General features: G+C 39.1%; 1 protein-coding gene across 2 annotated transcripts in view; it reads left to right on the top strand.

The window, feature by feature from the left end:
* LOC124788152 (ribonuclease 3) overlaps positions 1 to 21,706 on the top strand; it is a 239,843-nt gene that overhangs the window by 80,746 nt on the left and 137,391 nt on the right. Inside the window, exons 13-14 of one of the 2 annotated variants that reach the window (XM_047255299.1) lie at positions 7,050 to 7,193; positions 13,109 to 13,329. In XM_047255299.1, coding sequence (XP_047111255.1) covers positions 7,050 to 7,193; positions 13,109 to 13,329 — 365 coding nt within the window. The remainder of the gene's footprint in view (positions 1 to 7,049; positions 7,194 to 13,108; positions 13,330 to 21,706) is intronic. The other variant, XM_047255301.1, reaches the window with a different exon arrangement.

Genomic DNA, 21,706 nt, shown 5'->3' on the forward strand with positions numbered 1-21,706 from the left:
CGACCTGCCAGCGCTTTTGTTCGGTAAGTCACCTCATCTTTGTTTTTATATATAAGCTATTTATATATTTACATAGCAAGTTGGCTAGTTCAGCTTTATCGTGGTCTGATAAACACTTCAATTATCCCATTTTTGTCTGAATGTGTGATAAAATACCCATGGCACGCCCATAATCTAACATCTCAGTGCATTGTGAGTACAGTACAGGTCTCCATTAGAGCACACTACCTTAGTAGTCTTTATTACATTGTCCCCCACCTTCTCACAGTACCTACCAATATGTGCCTTTGTCCATGGCAAATTCAAAATTATTTTGCCTACCACGTATTACTAACTGACATGTTCCACTTGGAAGGGTGAACTTCGCATACCCTCCTCGCAGAAACTCCATGTGTAACAGACAGGGCACCGACAAATTTTTTACAATTAGAAACATACATTCTACTGTTCTGCCTTCAAATTCCATAGCTATCTGCGCCTGGCGTTTAACTGATTGTCCCTTTGTTCCACTAACACCAGAGACCATGCAGTTCTGGATAAGCAATGTCAGCACTTAAGTTTATCGACTGTCCTTCTAAAACAATTGATCTCAGGGTCATTTACACTCACAGCTGTCTAATACAACTGTTCTGGATATACATCCCACTTCGTGGTTCACTGCTGCCTGAACTAGTTCTCCCTTAGGTTGTGTGCATGATTCGAAATCTCCACAAAACTCTTCTCGAATACTGGCGTCTTCACTGTATCATAGCATGTGAAGCTGTTCATGCTGGCTATTTCTTCTATTCCATCCCTGTCATCAGGGAGCGTGATGAGGGTGGTGTTAGACTTGCGGGCATTATTGGAGGGCCATTCCTTGGACACCTCTACAACTCATATCAAGTGCTTCTGCGAGATTGGCAACCAATTAGGTGGAGGCCCCATGTTTTTATAGGTACAACAGGGCCATTGTTATTATTATAATTATTCTGCAGCATGCGCAAAAAATCTAGCTGTCACTAGCTAGAATACTGTGGTTGCCATCTACCATTGTTTATGTTATTGTGACGGCCATTGCATCTGAGAGTAAAATGATGTCCATTATTTTGATTTTGTTGTCACCTGTCTTCGTGCAGTGCTGTCTGTTTTGGAGTATGTTTCCATGATACAACACTGCACTGTTGACACACTGCCCTGCTAAATGCACTTGATTGTTGTTGCAGCCGGAGGCTGCCCTCCACCATTGCCGTTGCAATTCATAGAGTCTTCCTGGATTAGATCTATGAAATCCAAGATGGATAAGAAATTTTCCAAAACATTGTCCAGCACATGAATGAGTTTTTCATGTACTGGTGAGGGCAGTTCACTAGGTGTTCATCCCAATAACGTGTTTTGCAACATAAGGCTCAGAGCACTTTCAAAGACTTTGCTGTTTCAGATTATAACCCTTTGCAATCTCCTGAGCACATGTTGATCAATACTTTGCGAGGAAAGTCTTTTCAGAGTCATAATATGTTGTACAAGTTTGTGCTGCAATGGTTGCCCATAAGGCAGCGTCACCCTGAATGTGAGAAGTGAGAAATAGAGAATTTTCTGTCTGTCATTCCAAGACTGTAGTAGTAATCCTCAGAAATATTTTATAAACACAATTGGGTAAGGATCTTGTGTGAAAACCTGAAACTGTTGGTGTTTTAGGAGGCTTTCCTCTAATAAAATGGTTGTCAGAGTTGGACGAACCCCACCAATTTGGTTGAGTAGTGGGCAATATAGACTAGCCGGCCTCAGCACATCTCTGTGAAAATGATTACACTGAGTTATGTTAACATACAAGTCATCTTCAATTGTTGGTGTTGGATACATTGTGTCCAGTACTCTTTATGGTAATGACTCGGGACACATGTCAGCGACGTGTGCGTTTACACTATCGCGCCAGTCCAGTAATTCACTCTTTAACATCTTTTTAATTTGTGATAAGTTGACTTGGACATTTTTGCACACAGCTCCTGCTACAAGTGATGCCCGAGCAGCTATAGACTGCACAGCAACACATAACTCAGTATCGAGTTTTGTATTGACTAAGATATCCTTCTCCCCTAACCAGCAATTGAAATCATCCACCAATTCTGTACTATGAATCTCTCACTAATTTTCAATTCTTGGCTGATGGTTAATTCATTCAGCTGCTTGGTAAGTTGAGTGACATTTCCCTGCAGTGTATCGTGCGCAATTTTTAGCATGCTGTCATTGTCCAATAACTTTTTTCTGTTTCAGGTATTCCCTGATAAGCACATTTTAAAGCTACCATTTCGGTACAGATCACATCAAATTCTTCAGTAATCTAATAGGTTTGCTGCTTTGCAAACTGTTCAAAATTGACCTTTAATTGTTCTTTCGCAATACGATCAAAATCAGTCCTCACGTGTTCTGAGCGTTCCCTGGAAACATGCTCAAGAGTTGAGTTAAACTGTTCTGCTCGGTGTTGAAACAGTTTATAAAAACTGGCCGTTAATGGTTTTTCACTTCTGTTGTGTGACTCACTCAAGAGTCATATTTATTTGTTCTGCTTGTTTCTATCCAGCACATTGGAAATTATCATTCATCAACTTATGGAGCTCTGCTCTGCATGGATTGTGAGCAGCACACTTTTGCAGAATGTTTTCTGTTAATTCAGATTGCATGTTTTTCTCATCTTGTACAGTATGTAAATCTACATCAGGTGTTGTTGGATTGACTACATTGTTCCCATCAACATTTGAACTATTTTCAACATTTTCTAAATCTTCCAGCTTCATAACTTTTCCGATTTTGTTGCACTACAGAATGATAGATTTTTTAAAAACACATCATTGCACAGCATATATAAATATTTTGTTATGCAGGTGCCCAGAAAAACTAAATTAAGACACAATAAAATGATGGGTGCCTCTAATTCAAACATAAGACAGACAATCTCCATCCATCTTGTTCGCAGACACCTTAAAAGTGGCCATGTTGCTTTGACTTCCAGTATTACCATAATGAATTCCACACATACTAATTTTCTTAGTTAAAAAATCTTCAATAATTACGACAGATGTTAACCATAAGGTGCTTACGACATTGTAAGAAAATTGTAGCAATGCAAAAAATGTAAATGTAGATCAGTGGTGCCCTTACCTGATTGTCTTCGCAATGTATAGGCAAACACACACACACACACACACACACACACACACACAAAGAAATGCTATAATTTGGATAAATTCTTCCTTTTGCAATTTTTTGCCACAGTTTTTGTTTACATCAATGGCTTCTATTCACATAGTTACATGCAAAGGAAAAGAACATATATGGACATATATAATACAGTTCTTCATTTATTGCACCCTATGTTAGTGCCATTGAAATGTTTGCCTCTTGAATTTATATTACAAGAGGAAGACCTGGGATATTACTATTATGAAAACTTTTCCCATAATATCATGGCAAATAGAAACTGATTATTATGCTACTCCATGACAGACGAGTGAAACATACTGGCATAATGGCATACTTAAAAAAAGAAAGATAAATGTAATTAATGATTATTGTTAAATCATGTAAGTTATATATTCTTGTAATTATCAGACCGCCATCTATTAATATCAAACCATCAAAGCACTTGTCGATGTCATTGTTTGAAGGTTATTGCCCAACCAATCTAACATGATTCTCAAGTAAATAAATATACATAAGAAATGAAACGAAATGATTGACCACACAATCTGAGGTTGGTTCTACTTAGTGGTTCTACTTAGCAGTATTGAATAGCTAACGAGAGAACACTTGATATGTTCTGTTATTCTATCTGTGAACAATTCGTCACCAGTTATGACCTCTAAATGTTCATTGAAAGTTATTGTTATTTTCCTGGGACATTATCAGGTGTAATACCATAATTAAATTCCACTTACACATTTACAAAAAATATCTTGTATTTCATTTATAGATATGGTACGTAGAGACAAGTGCTCACTGTACAACAGCCAGACAAATGAAGACACCTCAGAATGGCGAGAAGAAATTAAATGCCATATCATTTGTTTTACAGCAAAAGATACACAGAGTTCATTTCCATTTGGCCTCTTTAACAAAAATCTTTGACCAAACATTTTTATTAGAATTTAATTATAAGATATATTTGTACATATTTGTCTTCTGACTGAAGATCACAATAACATTTTTATGAAGTTACGTGGGGACATTGTTTATTTGTATTTCATGGCTAGTGTATATAACATTATAAAGTCCAAAAATGGCCAAATTGAGTTATGATGTTCACCAGTATTATTACATCAATCTTTTTCTCCTCTATAAAAATCACATCCCTAGCTACGCAATCTGTAGCAGCAATAGCAGTCTTCAGAATGTTGTAAGTCATCTAAGGAATTTATTCACTGATGAAAACAATCACAGGTTATGTTTTTCGTAGGAGAATGGTAACTCAATTGACATCATAACTGCAGTTATGACATTTGTGCAGGGAAAGTGTACTGTTTACAAGTGCACGATGGTTATCATTGTTGCTATTAAGTTGGGAGCATTGTCATCTAAGGTAGCTTGTTGCTAATAATATCTATGCTGATTATAGATGTGCTCATCAGTACGAGTATAACCAGTGATTCCGCATAGAATAAGAATTAGTATGGAGCTGTGTGAATGGGTTTTGATTTCGCTGCTTTTATAATTGGTGTCAGTAATTAAGTTCTTCACTAATTCTGTAATCAAGTCAAACATTGAAAATAATGAGCAAGGTTCTCAACCTAATGAATGCTGTTGAACGTAAGTACTAATTTTCTCTTGTATCAACAATGATAAAGAACAAAATTTTGTATAGAGAATTGGAAACCTGAAAAGAGCCCTGAAATTCTGTAGATAGTAGTAAATACTCATTTTGTATACAGATTAAGAATATTTTTCATAATTTGTTGGCTGCATAGTTCTATTTAGCACCAAAAATAATAATGTGTGTTGTCGCAGCAATAATTATTATTTGAAGCCACCCATTTCTTTCTATAGGAGACCGAACTGTAAATGACAGGGAATCGTCTCCTGAAGCTGGAGGCTGTAATACCTGGTCTCCAAAAGAACACCCGAATAGTAGCACAGATTTAGTATCAAAAGGCAAGCTTATTTATGTACGTTATGTGCATTATTGTATCAACATAATACCAATTCTTAGTTTTGTTGTACCAACTGATCTAAAGCCTGGTGTACATGTAACATTTTGTGCTCAGTCTTACCTGATCATGCCAGATTAGTCAAATAAAACGTTACGTGTGAATGGAAGTTTGACAGTCTTGCACGAACTGAATCAAGTTTGACAAAGTTGCAAAAGACTGATGGGCTGGAGCTTTGCGTATATGAAAGATTGCTGACAAGTCTGTGCATGTTGACACATGTCAGTCTTATTGCTCAAACTTAGCTCTGCTGCCAGCCCATTCTTGGTGATGCTAGTGGTTCCAACTGTTATTTTAGTGCGTGTAGTAGCGAAAGAAAATGGCAGACTTATGACACTGGACTCTCAGTATTTTGGACTCTCAGTATTTTCATGGAGTTCATAGAGCTGCATGATAGTTTTCCTTGCCTTGGGCAAGTGAAATCTGAGGTTTACAGCAACCGACAGAAGAAAAACCAGGCATACATCGCTTTAATTAATAATACAAGGAAGGGGATTGTAAAGCAGCAAAAGGACTGCTTACCAAAAAGATCAATTCATTTGGAACAGTTTACTGCAAACAGAATGCAAAAATGGAAGTGTCCATGTAATCTAGAGCTGGAACAGAATAAATTTGGAAATATTCTATGTGCTACTTTGATTTACTTCCCTTGCATGTTGAAGACCAGCTCCCAAGAAGATCATGGTCAAACATATAAGACCATTCATTCTAACAATGAATTTGATGCTTATGGAAAATATGTAGCGCATAAATTAAATTATATGATCTTACAGAGAACCAACATGTACTTGCGAGAAAGCTGATTAATGATGATATTTTTTTAAGCTGACCTGGAAGCATTAACAAAAGACTTTGCAGTTGTTAACTGTGCTGGTTATTCCAGGGGACTGAGTGTAATTCAAGACAATTTTGCTTATAATTATCAGGAAAATCTCCCCAGTAGCATCAAAGTTTCCCACAACCCAGTCATACCGTACAGGTAGTTCCATAATAAATATATGTAATTCCTCAAGCTTACCAAGAATTTCTAAATATTAATTGCTAATACTAAATGGTAATTTTGGGAATGATACATAAAATTGTACAGATCCTAATTTATGAATACAATATTTTTTGCAAATTCTAGCTCCAGCCAGTCACTAAAATCCTTAATGTTGCTGCAAGTCTCTTGTGGCAGCTGATAGTTACTCCCATGTCATTGTCTTTCTTTACAGTTTCTAGGGTTACAAGCTTTAACAGTTTACAGTACGTTTCTGTGTCCACACATAAGTAATAATTCCAGTCACCTGGTTCCTACTGTAGTTTTCGGATAAGGTCCATGTAGGAGAATGTCCCTCTCCTCAACAACCAATTCCAGGACGACCTGAACAACATGTAGACTTTGTTTTCATGCTCAGTTTAAGGGTAGATTCTGCAGCATTCTTCAGTACCATAACTGTTTTCCTCCATGATGATTTCAGAATGACTGAGCAAGAGACTGATCAAAAAACTGAGCAAATTAGCTGCACGATTTGTGTCGGTCTAGTCATCAGTCTTGTATGATCATGTGAGACTGACTATAAAACATTATGTGTAGACCTGGCTTTAGAGAAGCTTTGTTTTTGTACAGTTGAACTGGTGACAACAGGAAAATGGCCAAAAATTATTGATTCCTCACATTCTGAGAATAGTGGTGACTCTGTTGCCGAGCCTGATTTTTATTGTCACAACAGCTGACGGTTTATCAAGCAGCAATGATGAGAAGGAGCAAAAGAGAATGCGGTTGAAAGCGAATCATAAGAAAGACAAGGGTGGAAGTTTTTGTAGCACATGTATTTTGGGAAACAATGTAATTTAAGCATTTCATTTTAACAGTACACATTTTTATTGCAGGAGAGAACTCCTTACAAACTGATGGGCAGCCCTTAAGTGGTTCTCCATCCACCTCCACAGTGGAACATAATGCAACACGCTCCTCCCCAGACTATGTTAAAACACAGCAATGCTCAAGTAATAAAAGGAAGAGCCCTGAAAGAGGTAGGAATCCTTCCTCCTGTATAGTAAATAGAGTGAAGGAATCCCTCAACAGAGGTTTGGCACATAAAGACCAACAAAATTACAGAAATCCAAGCTAGATTAATGAAGCCTGGATGTGATCCCAGCTTCTGCCAACTGAAATGGCATGATGAGTTTACCCAAGAAAACAGGCAGGGTATTTTTGAACAGTTTTGGCAGATAGGAGATCATAGCAGACAGTGAGAATTCATCTTTCGACATGTGATAAATGTTAGTAGGAAAAAGATCTGAAATGTGACTGAATCAAGAAGAAACATTTCAGGACTTTATTCTCTAACACTTGATGGGAATAAGATTAACATATGTCGGAAAATGTTTTTGCATACCCTCTGTATTACAGGTATATGGGTGAGGACTGCCATCAAAAAACTGGGGCAGATAGTGTTTTGTCATTTGATATGAGAGTAAAGCATTCCAAAAGGGGGGAATACACTACAACCTGAAATGTAAACAGCTTTCCTTTTGTAGAGTCACATTACACAAGGAGAGAAATAACCCAAAAATACCTTGACACCGAACTGAGCATTGCAGAGATGCATAGAATGTACCAAGAATGGATCAAGGAAAGTGTGTACGTCTCCTTGAAACATGGCACATTATGGCAAAGCACTGATATATTCAACCAAGAACATAATTTGTCTTTCTTTTGGCCTAAAAAGAATTTGTGTGACCTGTGCGAACTTTACACTAGTTCTTCTGGAGAAGAGAAAGCAAAGTTGGCAAACAAATATGCCTTCCACAGAAGCTATTGTCAGGGAACTCAAAGAAGAAGCCAAAATTACTTCAATCTCAATGAAACCCATTATAATTGCAGTGCAGCATTGGATACTCCTCAGTTTGATGTAAACCTGTCTTACTACAAATGGAAACATTTCATCTTCAGTTTACTAGTATACGACATGGGGAACAAGAGAGGGCACTGTTATATCTGGCATAAGGCCATTACCCATTGTGGTCCAAGTGAAATAGCCAGCTGTGTTTACCATTTGTTACAGATGCAAGCCAGTAAATGTAACAAAACATTCAGACTCTTATTTGGATAGCTGTGGAGAGCAAAATAGGAACAGATTTCTATTTTCTATGTTTTTCATTGCATTACTAAAGTTGAAATATCAATCACACATCACTTTCTAGAAAAGGGGTACTCCCAGAATGAAGGTGACTGAGTGCATGCTCTGATCGAACCAATCTGTGCACATTCTGGATCAATAAGTCACTTTAAATTGAATGAGTAAGGTCACTGGCAAGCCATACACAGCTAACAAAATCAGTCAGGACTTAATATACGACTCAAAAAAATGTGGTGCAAAAGCAACAGTGGATGTATGACACCAGTAAATATAAAGTGATATGCAGTAAAGTACCCTGGGAAATAGCTGTCCGAGAACAAAGAGCATACAAAGTGTACTTTAAGTGCACCTACCAAGAAGAAACAAAGTGCGTCTTTGTCCAGAAGCGATCTAGAGGAAGGCTACTATCACCCTGCGAGATCCTGGCACAGACATTTTACGGGCTTCTGCTGATCAATAAACAGAAGTTGAAGGATCTCTTGTCCTTAAGCGACAGCAATTGTATCCCAACTGCTTATCATCATTTTTATTAAAGCCCGTTTCAAAATAAACCAGTACACCAGAATGTACTCATCGTGATGTACAAAGTACTGATGAATGAGGATCTCTTGTAGAAAATGCATAAGAACATCATAATATATTACTTTCTCAGTTTTTGTTATCATAAAGCTATTGGAACACAACTTAAGGAAATATGATGTAGATTTTTGCCAGAGAAAAACATCAGAAGTCTGCCAAGTCCATTTTTGAAAACAGGTAGAGCATTTTAGAATAGGATATTTAAAACCCTTCATTTGTATATGTTTATCTGTCAAAAAAATTGAAATGCGTTTGGATTATACTGTTCATTTTAAACTTCTTATGCTTCTCATGCAAAACTGGCAGTTTGGAGTTATGATGTGAATACTTGGAGCCGTCAATATTATCTGATTAATTGTGAAGTTTTTTAGCTAATTAGTGCTGATTATTTTTTTTAGTGTAACATAATATGGAGGTGAAATTTGAATATTTCCTGGTAGTCCTCCACTGTGTAGGATACGGTGGAACCCTGTACCAGCAAGAAAATTTTAACCTGGGAATAGACAGTAAATTTTACTGTAGAATTTAACAGACATGCACAAGTGACAGTGCATGTGACTGTGTTGATATTCATATAATGAGTCACATTGCAAATGGGTGCCCTGACATTCTTTTCCCTGGTGTTATCAAGAGTCTGCATGAAGCATCCAATGATGCGCTCCTCTGGATTGGGTTTTCAATTATTCATGTGTAATCTGGGCCATTTAATGTTATGTAGTATAAATAGTTGCATATGTGTATCTCTTTGTTTAAATGTTTATTGAATTTGTTGTTGTAATTGATGCATACGTTGATGATAATAATAAGTACAAATGCTGCTTAAAAGTAAAAATCTCTCTCTTTCTCTTTCTTTCTTCTTCCCCCCCCCCCCCTTTTCCCTCTCTCTCTGCATATGTATTTTTTCTTCACTTCATACTGTAATGAATAGTAATTCTAATTTTTTTATTGTTTTAGGTAATGTAGCTGTCTTTATAAAATCATATGCTTTTGGTCAACTGGATTACTTAAATAAAAGTATGGGAAATGTACTGTAAAATAGTTTTATAACTTGATTACAATCAAAACAATAAGTAGGTGTGAGTTGGCTGGCTGTGGGGTTGTGGTGATGGTGGTGGTGGTGGTGGTCGTGGTGGTGGTGGTGGGGGTGGTGGGATTAAAAAAAAATGCTTTTGAGACCCCTGGAACAACCAGGAAAAACTTGTGGTTTAGATTCCGTGTTAAACTGTAGATCCCCAATAAATAGTAGGATTACTAGGACACATGCCACTCAGTGACCTGGAAATCACTGAGTTGCATCAAATTAAAAGACTTGCACCAGCCCATTGTGCCCCATGAAATTATTATTATTATTTTTATTTTTATTTTTATTTTTATTTGTAGCCTGGGACAATGTAGCCATGTAGTCGTATATGTGTGTATTATGTGTCAGTCAGCCCTGAAGAAAGATATAGTATGAACATTTAGGAATGTTTTCAGTCTTATTTATGTGCCTCTGAACACCTCAAAGTTTACCTTTACTTCTTTTGTCATAAATTACTTTAAATTCAGTGTTGCTTTTTCCAGTTACATTAATTATACTCTTCAAAGTAGTGGACAGGAAGCTCATTATCTTTAAATGCAGCACTTACTTCCTGAACAATTTGTTGAAGTAGTGGTACGATATTTGTTAAATGAGTGCATCTGTGTTGACCATTCTTCACAAAGCCACTGCTCAGTCATTTACAGAGGCACCATTTCATTGTACGGAAGTGTGACTAACTATTTGCCTTTAGCAGCTCTTGATGTTGATCTCAGGACTTAAGAATACTGTTGTCAAAGAAGTCTCCTGCACTTTTCTTTTCTGTTACAACATAGTTAGATGAAAAATATATTTATGCAAAATTGATTGATGATTCAGTGTAAATGTAGTTGTTTTCCAACTCATATAATTTCTTTGAGGTGGCATCCCCGGTTCTCTAGAAGAATTAACTACAATTGCTCATGTTCAGCAATGGAATTAACCTGCTATTGTCAATTTTCATTAAGAGAGTAAATATAAACAATGTAAGGAAAAACTAGATTGCTATTTACCATAAATATGACATGTTAAGTTACAGACAGTAAAAGAAAAAGAAACACACCCACACAGTCACTCACACAAGCAAGCACACCTCATGCACACATGACTGCGTCTCCAACAACCTGGAACAGAATTCAGCTGTAACATGAATGAAAGCAGTGATCTGGAGGGGTGGGGAAGAGAAAGGAATGGCGTTGTACAGGTGGAGGGACAGAAGACCGCTATCTGGTAGAGAGTGCAGGGCTAGACTTCCAAGATGACAAGGTGCCTGTTAGGTGGAGAGAGTGGGAACAGTATGTTACTGTAGGTTGAGACCAAAATAATTTCAGGAGCAGATAACGTGTTGTAAGGATAACTCTCATCTTCACAGTTCAGAAAAGCTGGTGGTTGAGGCAGAATCCCAGTGGCTCAGGTAGTGAAGCAGCCATAACCAAACATGTGTTATGTTCAGCTACATGTTATGCAACACGGTGACCTACTTTGCTCTTGGGCATAGTTTGGTGGTGGCTGTTCATCCTGGTTGGCAGCTGGTTGGTAGTCATACTAATGTAAAAAGCTGTGCAATGTAGCAGAGCTGGTACATGACACAGCTGCTTCCACAGTTGGCCCAGCCTTTGTTGGGGTCGGATAAGCCTGTGACACAAGCGGACTAGGAAGTGCTGGGTGGCTGGAATGGGCAGATCTTGCACGTGGGTCTTCCACAGGGATATGGTCCTTGTGGCAAGGGGCTGGGATTGGGAGTGGCGTAAGGATGGTGTAGGATGTTGTGGAGGTTGGGTCAGCGATGGAACGCATTTTTAGAAGGAGTCGGGAGGTTCTGGCGTAGGATGTTCCTCATTTCAGAGCATGATGATAGGTTATCAAAGCCCTGATAAAGTATGTGGTTCAGTTATTCCAGTCTGGGGTGATATGTATTATGAAGGGGGCACTCCTATGTGGCTGGTTCTTGGGGTGGTAGGAGGATTGGAGGTGAGAGGGAAAACAGTATGGGAGATCTGTTTAGTGGACTAGGTATAGGGATAGCATCTGTCTGTGAAGGCCTTAGTGAGACCCTCAGCATACTGGGTAAGGGAGTTCTTGTTACTACAGATATGCCGTCCTTGGGTGACCGGGCTGTGTGGGAGGGATTTTTTGTTATGGGAGTAACGACAGCTGTTGAAATGCAAGTATTGTTGGAGATCAGTGGGTAATGTGGACAGAGGTGTGGACGGAGCCATCAGAGAGAGGGAGTGTAACATCCAGGAAGGTGCCACATTGGGTTGATGAGGCCCAGCTGAAGAGGATGGGAGAGAATGTGTTGCAGTTATGAAGGAATGAATATTGGGTATCTTGGCTCTTAATCCAGATTATGAAAACATCGATGAACCTGAGCTAGGCTAGAGTTTGTTGTTTTGGAAGGTCTCCTCTAGATGCCTGATAAACAGTTTAGCACAGGAGGGTGTCATGCGGGTTCTTATGGCTGTGCTGCGGATTTGTTTGTATACCATCCCATTAAAGGAGAAGGAGTTAGTATAAATTTAGTAAGGTGTTTGGGAATTAGGGAGTGGATTTATAGTTTGAAGCACATTACAAAAGATAGTGTTCAATAGTGGTAAGACTACGGGCATGATAGATATTGGTGTATAGGGAGGTGTTTCCAACACTGACAAGTAGGGATCCAGGACGTAAATGGGTGGGGATGGTGGAGAGTCAGTGAAGAAGATGGTTGGTATGTTTGATATGAGAGGCTAGATTATGGATAATTTGTTGGAGGTGTTGGGCAATGAGGGCCAAAATTCTTTCACTGGGGCACAATAACCAGCAACAACGGGCCGTCCAGGATTGTAGGGTTTGTGGATTTTGAGTTTGTGGGTATCTATATGCATACAAAAAGATTCACATTGAAACATCTTTTAATTCATTCAGAATTATGTGTCGAATTGCAGCCTCCCCCTACACAGTCTTTTGAATAGTCGTGGAAAGATACTTGTGAACTGTACAATTTGTGATCAGTGTTATTGTCAGCAGTCCGTGCGTGTGTGTGTGTGTGTGTGTGTGTGTGTGCACACGTGAAAGAGGGAGGAAGGGGGAGGGGGGAGAGAGACGGGGGGGGGGGAATGGATAAACAAACTAGTCGGGGGTTGCAGAGAAACTGCCTGAATATTAAAAACTATGTTTTTGTGTTCTAGGGATTAATACACTCATCAATATTATGTCACGTTTTGGGAAAAAGACAGAAACTGAGTCAAATATTACTCACAATGAAAGGCTGGAATTCTTGGGTGATGCTGTAGTGGAATTTTTGTCCTCTATTCATCTGTTCCACATGTTTCCTGACTTAGAAGAAGGAGGACTGGCAACTTACAGAGCAGCTATAGTCCAGAACCAGCACCTTGCTGTTTTGGCAAAGGTTTGTAGTTCATCATATCATACAAATAGAAATATGTAAAGAGTAATCTTCTGTTTTATGTAAGTGTTCAGGTATGTCATATTTTTGTTTTGGGCTTGACTCAAATGTCACTCACTACAATGCTTAGCTGTTGTCTCATCCCAATACTATCTTTCTCTCCTCTCTAATTAGAGATTTCCGTGACTGATAGCCATGATATTGAACATATTGCTCATAGTCTTGAAATTACCATTTTGGATTTTTGCCAGTAAGCTGTTACATTGTCAAGAACATGGGAGCATTCAAGGAAGAAGATACCTCAACATTCTAGTGTCAGTAATTTTAAAATAACTGTAATAATCAGTCTGAAACATCTGCAACAAAAAATATCTTTCCAAAGCATCAAATTAAATTTGACACTGCAGAACTTCCATGTTTTACTTTAATTTCTATAACAACCATTTCTTGCATCCTGCTATGAAGTGATAGCAGTGGTAAGAGTTTTGGAGAAATATCCTCACATACACAAACTCGTACTAATCAGCAAGACTTATAGAACTTACAGGCACATATTATAAGCAAAACGGGCAAAATTTAGTGTAGAATATGTCAGATTTGAAAACTAGACATTTTTATTTTTGGACTGCAGTAATGTTTGGTGGAGCCTTTGCTTAATTAATAAATGTATTTATGTTATGTTTTACTGGCCTCTGTGTGCACAAATACAGCCATTTCATCCTAAACTTTGTATTTTGAACAAATCATCAGAAATACACGTTTCAGTCACAACAAAGTCTTGAATGAATAATCGTGAGAGGTACACATTTGCAAATTGCTTATGTTTCAGAACAAATAATATATTCCATGTAGACATTGATGCTACCAAATTTAAAAACCATACATGATTGTCTTTGATATATTGATGATGGAGTTTACTACTATCTACAATACATGACTGTCTGTCAAAGGGAGCATTACTCATTACACAATTTGTGGAAATGCATTTCTGTACGGTATAGGGGGACATATTGTCTTAAAAACTAGATGAATTGTATGGGCCGGCTGGCTGAGGGTGCAGCTGAGTGGTGAGCCAGAGGGACCCAGTGACTGACTGGTGCTTGAGATGACATCTTGTTGCTTTTAATGACAACATTTCTCCATCATCAGTGGGAGGTGAACACTTCCCACTTCGGCACAGCGATCAGTGATAGACAGCAGGTAGCTGTCCCCCAGTCGAGATGGAGGATACATGCATCAGCATCCAGTGATTCTGACATCAGACTTGGGAAGTGAGCCAGGCACCCATCATAGGCCAAGGCTCAGACATCAGCAACACGCTTCTTCTCGCTGTGTCGGGTCTCTGATGTCATAACTTCGGTATCATGAAAGTACTGTTGAGCTCGGAATACCTTTGTCTCAAAATTGACAGTTATTGATACTGCCCTGGTGCACACTTATTGCAGTATTGCCTGGCTTCATCACATAGCTTATAACATAGCTATAGCTCTGGTGTGGTGACACTCTCCTATGCACTCTATTACCACTGTACAGTGCAGGTTTCCCAGAGCATGGCTAACACATCTCACAATCCTTTTGCATACATGTTTCTATAAACTGTGTGTTGTCACACTGTGCTTACTGGCTAGCGGTAGTTAACACAATGTTCCATGGCACCTACTTACAAATGTCACTTAAGACTAGGTAGCAATGCTACAGAATGTTCAGAGGGAATTTACACAATATGTATTGATAATGATGATTATGATGATGATGATGATGATGTCTAGTGGTTTTGGACAGTAAATGATGTCATCACCACCCAGAAAAAGGTTTTATTGTACTTACAAGAAAATTAGCACAGGGCATAGAAACTTACAATTAAATGGTGTGTACAAGCCACAGAGGACTGCCTAAGGTTCTCAACAAAGAATTGTTCACACAATATAATTTGTGGAGGTGGCATTGGAACACGTTGAATAATATTCAATAATAAGAACCCATCAGCTTGCCCATGAACTTCACAGTCCGAAGAATACAGTGTGAAGATTACTGGTAGAGTGCCAATTACACCTTAGTGATCAATAATGTGTTTTTTATGTCAATAAAAATGCGGTCAAATGATTTTGTTCTCAGTGTTTAGTTCTGTCAGTTGATTATTTAGCACAGTAATGCAGTATCGAACTTCATAAGAGTTTGCATTGTTCTTTAATGAGGCCTCCCTCAACTGCAGTGGTGGTTTCAGCTGCCATCTGTAGTAATGAAAATCAATATGCCATGCTTACCTCAGATCACTAACAGGTATTCACTCTATCACAAGCGTGAAAGATGGACCTTGTTTGCAGTTACCTGTAGTTCATTTGACATGTGTAGCCTTGGTTGTTAAAAAACGGTATCACTTCTTGTCCCCAATATGTTATTTCAGCATTGCAATGCATCATCCTATTTCAGCATTAATGAGAGTGAGCACCTGCACAACACATATTTTAAACATGGGATTGGAAAGGGAGGTCCTGTCCCATGGCCAGTGTAATCACCAGATCTTTCTCCAACAATTTCTTTGGGTATAGGAAATCATTGGTGTTTTAAACTCCAATAGAAGCAGAAGAGAAACTTATTAGTAGCGTTCTAGCTGCCTGTCTCATTAAACCACGGACAACAGGGATATTTTGAAAGAGTGCATCAAAATTTATGCATTGTTGTATGCATTGAAATTAGCAATTGTCATTTCGAACAGTTCCTGTGACTTAAAATCTTTGCAATAAAGTGTGAGTGATTTATATCAATAAACAACTAAATATTATTATTCCAAACTTTAGGTCCTTATCTAAGAGTACTTAGTTTGGGATCCTCCACCAACAGTATAATTTTGACCCTACAGACTTGGGGCATTCTGTATATCTTACACAAAAGGAGTTTTGTCTCACTCTTACTTGTTATTAAATATCACAGTTCCGTGCAATATCTAAACAAGTTTCATATTCAGATCAACCATGCTGAATAGAAAAAGCTTGTTATCACAATAAACTATGTGCTCAAAAGTAAACAAACACTCAACTCGTTACACTTGTGTGATTTTGTACAGTGCTTACAAGGTCATTTTAATGGAGACTCCATGCATCAACATCATAGAAATGTTTCTTGTAAGAATGAATCAATGGAGATATAATCACTGCTCACATCTGTTGGATTTAGCTTCAGACTGCTGTTCACGTGTCCACTAGATGGTCGCAAATAAGCAAGAGTAAGTGGTGGCCAATCAACCAACATTTGTTGATCTCATGACCACAACACACACTGAAAATATTTCAGATTAAGATAAGGCTCCTTTTCAGGACAATCTAACAATGGAAATAGGATGAAGCATCCAACTGAACAAAGAGGTCATAAGCAAATCTAAATACCAATATGTTTTAAACCTCTCATGTAAATATAAGGTGGGTTTACTACTTATCCAAGAATATCACTTAGAGAACAAAGATAAAACTGAAACAAGAGCAAAATTTTCGGATATGATATTTTACGAATAACCTGACATCAATTTTATGCAAGTGTAATGTATATGTGAACTGACAATCAAGAATTATTTGCATTAACAATGTCAACAGATGATGACATACACATAATAGCAATCAGAGGAGGAGGAATGACAATTGTAAATGTATACAGACTGCCCACAGTTCTTTGGTCTTCACTTGATGCTAAGTTAGTTAGTTAGCTGCATGTTCCATGAATCATAATTGCGACCTCTAGCTATAATATTCATCAGTAGCCATCAGTTCCCTTTTTTGACTTCAACAGTCATTATTCTGTTTGGGAGTACTGTTTCATATAGGGATAATGCAATGCCAGAAATAAAAAGGGCAGAAACCAGAAAAATGATTTCGCTTGAGAGTAAAAAGAGAATACCAGGTGTTCGTGTAGACATGGCCAATTGCCAAGGTGGAGCTCATATGGAATCACGTGAAGAAGCTGCTAAGTGTGGCAGGGCATTGTTGTTGTAGAATACTGACCATGTACACACACATCAGGCCTCATAGGACAGTGACCGGAAACACCTATATGTAAAGTGGAACATGGTCTGCCACACAGTATAAAGACAGAGGCAGAGGTGCGCGACAGAGTAGTTAGGAGTTCACATTTGTCTTAGATGGACCTGTGTCACTTAGAGAACAAAGATAAAACTGAAACAAGAGCAAAGTTCTGGGATATGATATTTTACGAATAACCTGCCATCAATTTTATGCATGGGGCCAGGACATACAGTATTCACTCTGGCTCTGCTCATGTTCAAACTTAGCCTCATACGTCCCTCCAGAGGAACTTTACAGTCAGGAATAGTGTACTTTCATTCATTCATTTAGTTTTGCTCAGACAAGGATTAGAGACTGTTGTTCAAGTGTTGGCTTTTGTTTGTATATATTTGCTGACTGTGTTCCATAATTCCTTCAAAACATTCAATTAGCCATCACCACATTATCTAACTGAACGGATCTTTCTCAGTATCTGTGTCATTTAGCATCTAGATCATTTGCTGGACTTGACATAAATATTTTGTGCTGTTATATGGTGGAGATGGTCATGGATTAGTGTGTTCTCGTTGCCTTGCCACGGGTTATTGCAATAGGTGATCCTTCTGGAATACCGAAACTACTCTGACCAATGTCAAGCAAAACAACAAAATGACTTTGAGAGTCCTTTGTAATACTTTAACAAGCAGTATGCAGACCAGCAGCAGAGCCAGGAAAGCAAGCATCCCTCTTGCCTAGAGAGCAAGAGAGGGATGGACAGTGCCCAGACAAGAGAGTAGAGGAGGCCAGGACTAGTCCAGTGGACAAACTGTGGACTGGTCTGCGAAGAAGGGTTTTAAGTTTCCTGCAGATAAGTGTGTCTGTGTTCATTTTAATCATTCTTGTCGTACTTTTAATTTACGTAACTTGCATTTGAAGGATGCCATTCTACATTTTAAAGACTCCAGTGAGGTTTCTGGGCTTGATTTTTTACTCCAAACCATCATGGTTACCACACTGAAAGCCAGAACCCACAAGGTATTGAATATTGTAAACTGCCTTAGCCACAGGTCTTGGGAAGTGGATAGGGAATATGTACTTGTGTTTTACAGGGCTTTTGTCCACTCACGGCTGAGCTCTTGATGCACAGTGTATGGATCAACAAGGTCTTCTTACCTGAAAATTATTGACAATATCCACATTGAAGTTATTAGGCTCACCACAGGTGCTTATAGGACCAGCCCCATATCCAGTTTTGTACTGAGGCTGGAGAACCACCGCTCACCAAAATTTCCTTGCAGCTCTGACCTCACCTACATACATATTGTTGCTCGTCCATGAGCAATACTGTTTCGGATCCACATACAGTGTGTGCTGGAGTCACTTGGTGCGAAGCATATACAACCCCAAATTCAGGGTTTTAACTGCCTGCCACCATGGATACTGCAGCAGCCCAGAGTAATTTTAGATTTGTTGCAATACAGGAGAGATTGCACTCCTGCTTCTGTATTAACATGATATTTTCTGACACTTTGAATGAGCACCGCAACTATGTAGCTGTCTTTATGGATGAGTTTAAAGAGGGGGACTCTGTTGGTAGCTTTGTTGTTTTGCCGGATCATGTTGTCAAGGTCCAATTGCCTGGAGACTTTACCGTCTGTGATGTGGAATTATATGCGATCTTGTGGGCACTGGAACAGATGAGATGTTCGTCAAGTGCTTAATATCTTGTCTGCTCCAATTTTCTGTGCTTGTACTCAGAAAATAAAGTAGTCTAAATATACAGGACACCCTCCTCCGACTACAAGGGCTGAATTGGTGGTGTCTTTCTGCTGGGTACCCAGGTACATGGCCATTATGGGGAACAAAAGAGCAGATCTGGCAGCCAAGGAGGCTTTTCATTATCCTCAGTTATTTCAGTGTGCCATGCCCCTTCGTGTGCTATAGCCTCACTGTTGAGGTACAGAATCTTGCATTGATGGGAGGATGAGTGACTATAAGTGACAAATAACAAGCTCAGACTAGTAAAGCCCATATTGCGGCCATGGCATACTTATTTCCAACCACGTTGATGGAACGAGGTCCTCCTTACTTGTCTTTGCAAAGGCAACAGCATGACTTTTTGTTCAGGTGAGAGGACCCTCCAATGTGTGGTGCTTGTGGCATACGGATTACTGTATGCCATATTGTATTACAAGATGTTTTATTTTGCTGACCATAGGGCAGCTGCAGATTTGCTGATAAATCTACCCTTTATTTTAAATTATGACCAAATGAATGTGATGAGAGTTTTAAGCTTCTGTGAATTGTCCAACTTGTTTCCTAAAATTTGAGGTAGATGTCCTTAATGTAAGTGGTTGGCCAGTCACATTACCTTGTGGCTTTGTTTTAGCTCTTCCGTGGTTTTACTTCTGCTTTAATCATATGTATTGCAACTTTCACCCTTTCTACATTGTCTGAAGACATGTGAGATGAGTGATTTTGTGAGTGAATGCGAATGAGGTGGGGGTGAGTGAATGCTTGTCAGTCTATATTCCTCTTTTTTCACTGTGTGACAACAGTTTTCCTCATTTGCTCCATATTTGTTTCTTTTCATGTATGTCAGGGTGATAATCTCAGTGTTGAGTGCCCGTAAGCTCCAAACACACACACACACACACACACACACACACACACACACACACGGACAAACAGTCCCTGGGGACAAGGCAGAGGCACTTCAGCCTCAGCAGCAGCAAATGGGCAATGTCTGAGATCAATGCAGACATCGTAGAAAGGTGGACAGTGCAAGGATAGCATTGTGAGGATACAGACAGTATACGCAGGTGGTGCAGCAACACTAGCAGCAGCAGATGGCAGCACCTATCGTAGATGGTGGAAGGCTTGTCAGCAGCAGGATAGCAGCAGTGGATGTCAGCCTGAGTTTGCAGACAATGTCCCACAGCAGAAGGCACATGTCAACAGCAGCAACATTAGCAGTGGTGGATGGCAATGCAGGGGAGGACAATGCTACATAGCAGAAGGCAGGCACCAGCCATGAAGTATTTTACTTGTGATAAGCCAAGCCACCTGGCATGAGACTGTCATACAGACTGAATAATAAGAAAGGTAGGGATGGTTGTATCAGGGAAACAGCCACATCATGGGTAATCAGATGCTTATGGTGTAACTGTCCAAGTTTTGGGTGCTCAATGTGTTTTAAATGCAAATTAACTGATCACTACATGAGAGACTGCACGAAGAGCAGTTGCCATGCACAGAAGGAAGCCCAAAGGAAAAGATTCATGCCTATTGGGAAACCAAGTAGTTTAAGGCCATGCCTAGAAAGATATTAACAGTTGACTGCAAAGACAGGGAAGACTATATAAATTGAAGTGCCAGGTAAGACACTAAGAATCATCTGAGATTTCTTGTGCATAGTAGGACAAAAATAAGCCTAGTTCAGAAAAATAGTTTGAGAGACAGTAGGAGGCATAATCTAGCTGATCGTATTATGATTCAGGGTGTCGCTAATATGGGACAGAGGGAACTTAACTTAGAGATTAGGAATGAAAAGTGGAATGCAAGCGAGGCTTTGTTTTCACATATTCAGGAACGATATGGATCTTCGATTCGACAGGCTGCTGGGTAGAGACTTCTTCAAGGAAAATGGTGTCATAATCAGTTGTGACACTGTAAATCTGTGGATACATGAGGAACACATCAAAATGAAGACGGGGCAAGTGTGTGAGCCCTGCGCAGTGCAATTAGGTATTAGGATTTGGGGAATTGCCAGTATGGTTGCGCAGGTACAGGAAAAGAGAAGGCTCTTGCAGAATAGGCTCAGAAACAGAAAGCGAAAGGCACGTAGAGAAATGAAGACAGAACCACAGGATGAACTTCGCACAATGCATGCAAGGGAAAAAGAAGGCTGTTTCACAAAAAGCTTAAGTGCAAAGTGAAAAGCAAATAGAACTATGAGGGTGACTACACCTAGAAATATGATGGTGAGTAGGGGCAAAAAGTGAACTGTTTAGTACAACAGAAGCAGGCAACAAAGATGCTAGAGAAATGTTCAAGAGACACAAGCAAGTTGAAAGAAGAGTAACAACAGGACCTTGAGAGGAACGGGTGTGACAGATAAGAATAAAAGTGAATGGAATGAGAAGGGCTATCATTCTGAAACAAATCACCAAGGGCATGTGTCTACCTGAGGTGTTAATGGAAGTGGAATCAGAAGAATGAATAACAAGTGTACTGAACTCTACAGATGAGAATGTGTCAGTGGAATTCCCATAGATGGTTGCCAAAGCAGTACTAGAGCAGCAATCATCCAGGGTGAGTCACGTCTGTAAAGAGAAGCCGCAGATGAAAGTGCAAATAAATACAAAAAGAGAGTATCCACATGAGTC

The sequence above is a fragment of the Schistocerca piceifrons genome, chromosome 3 (assembly GCF_021461385.2).
Source record: "Schistocerca piceifrons isolate TAMUIC-IGC-003096 chromosome 3, iqSchPice1.1, whole genome shotgun sequence".
Classification (NCBI taxonomy): domain Eukaryota; kingdom Metazoa; phylum Arthropoda; class Insecta; order Orthoptera; family Acrididae; genus Schistocerca; species Schistocerca piceifrons.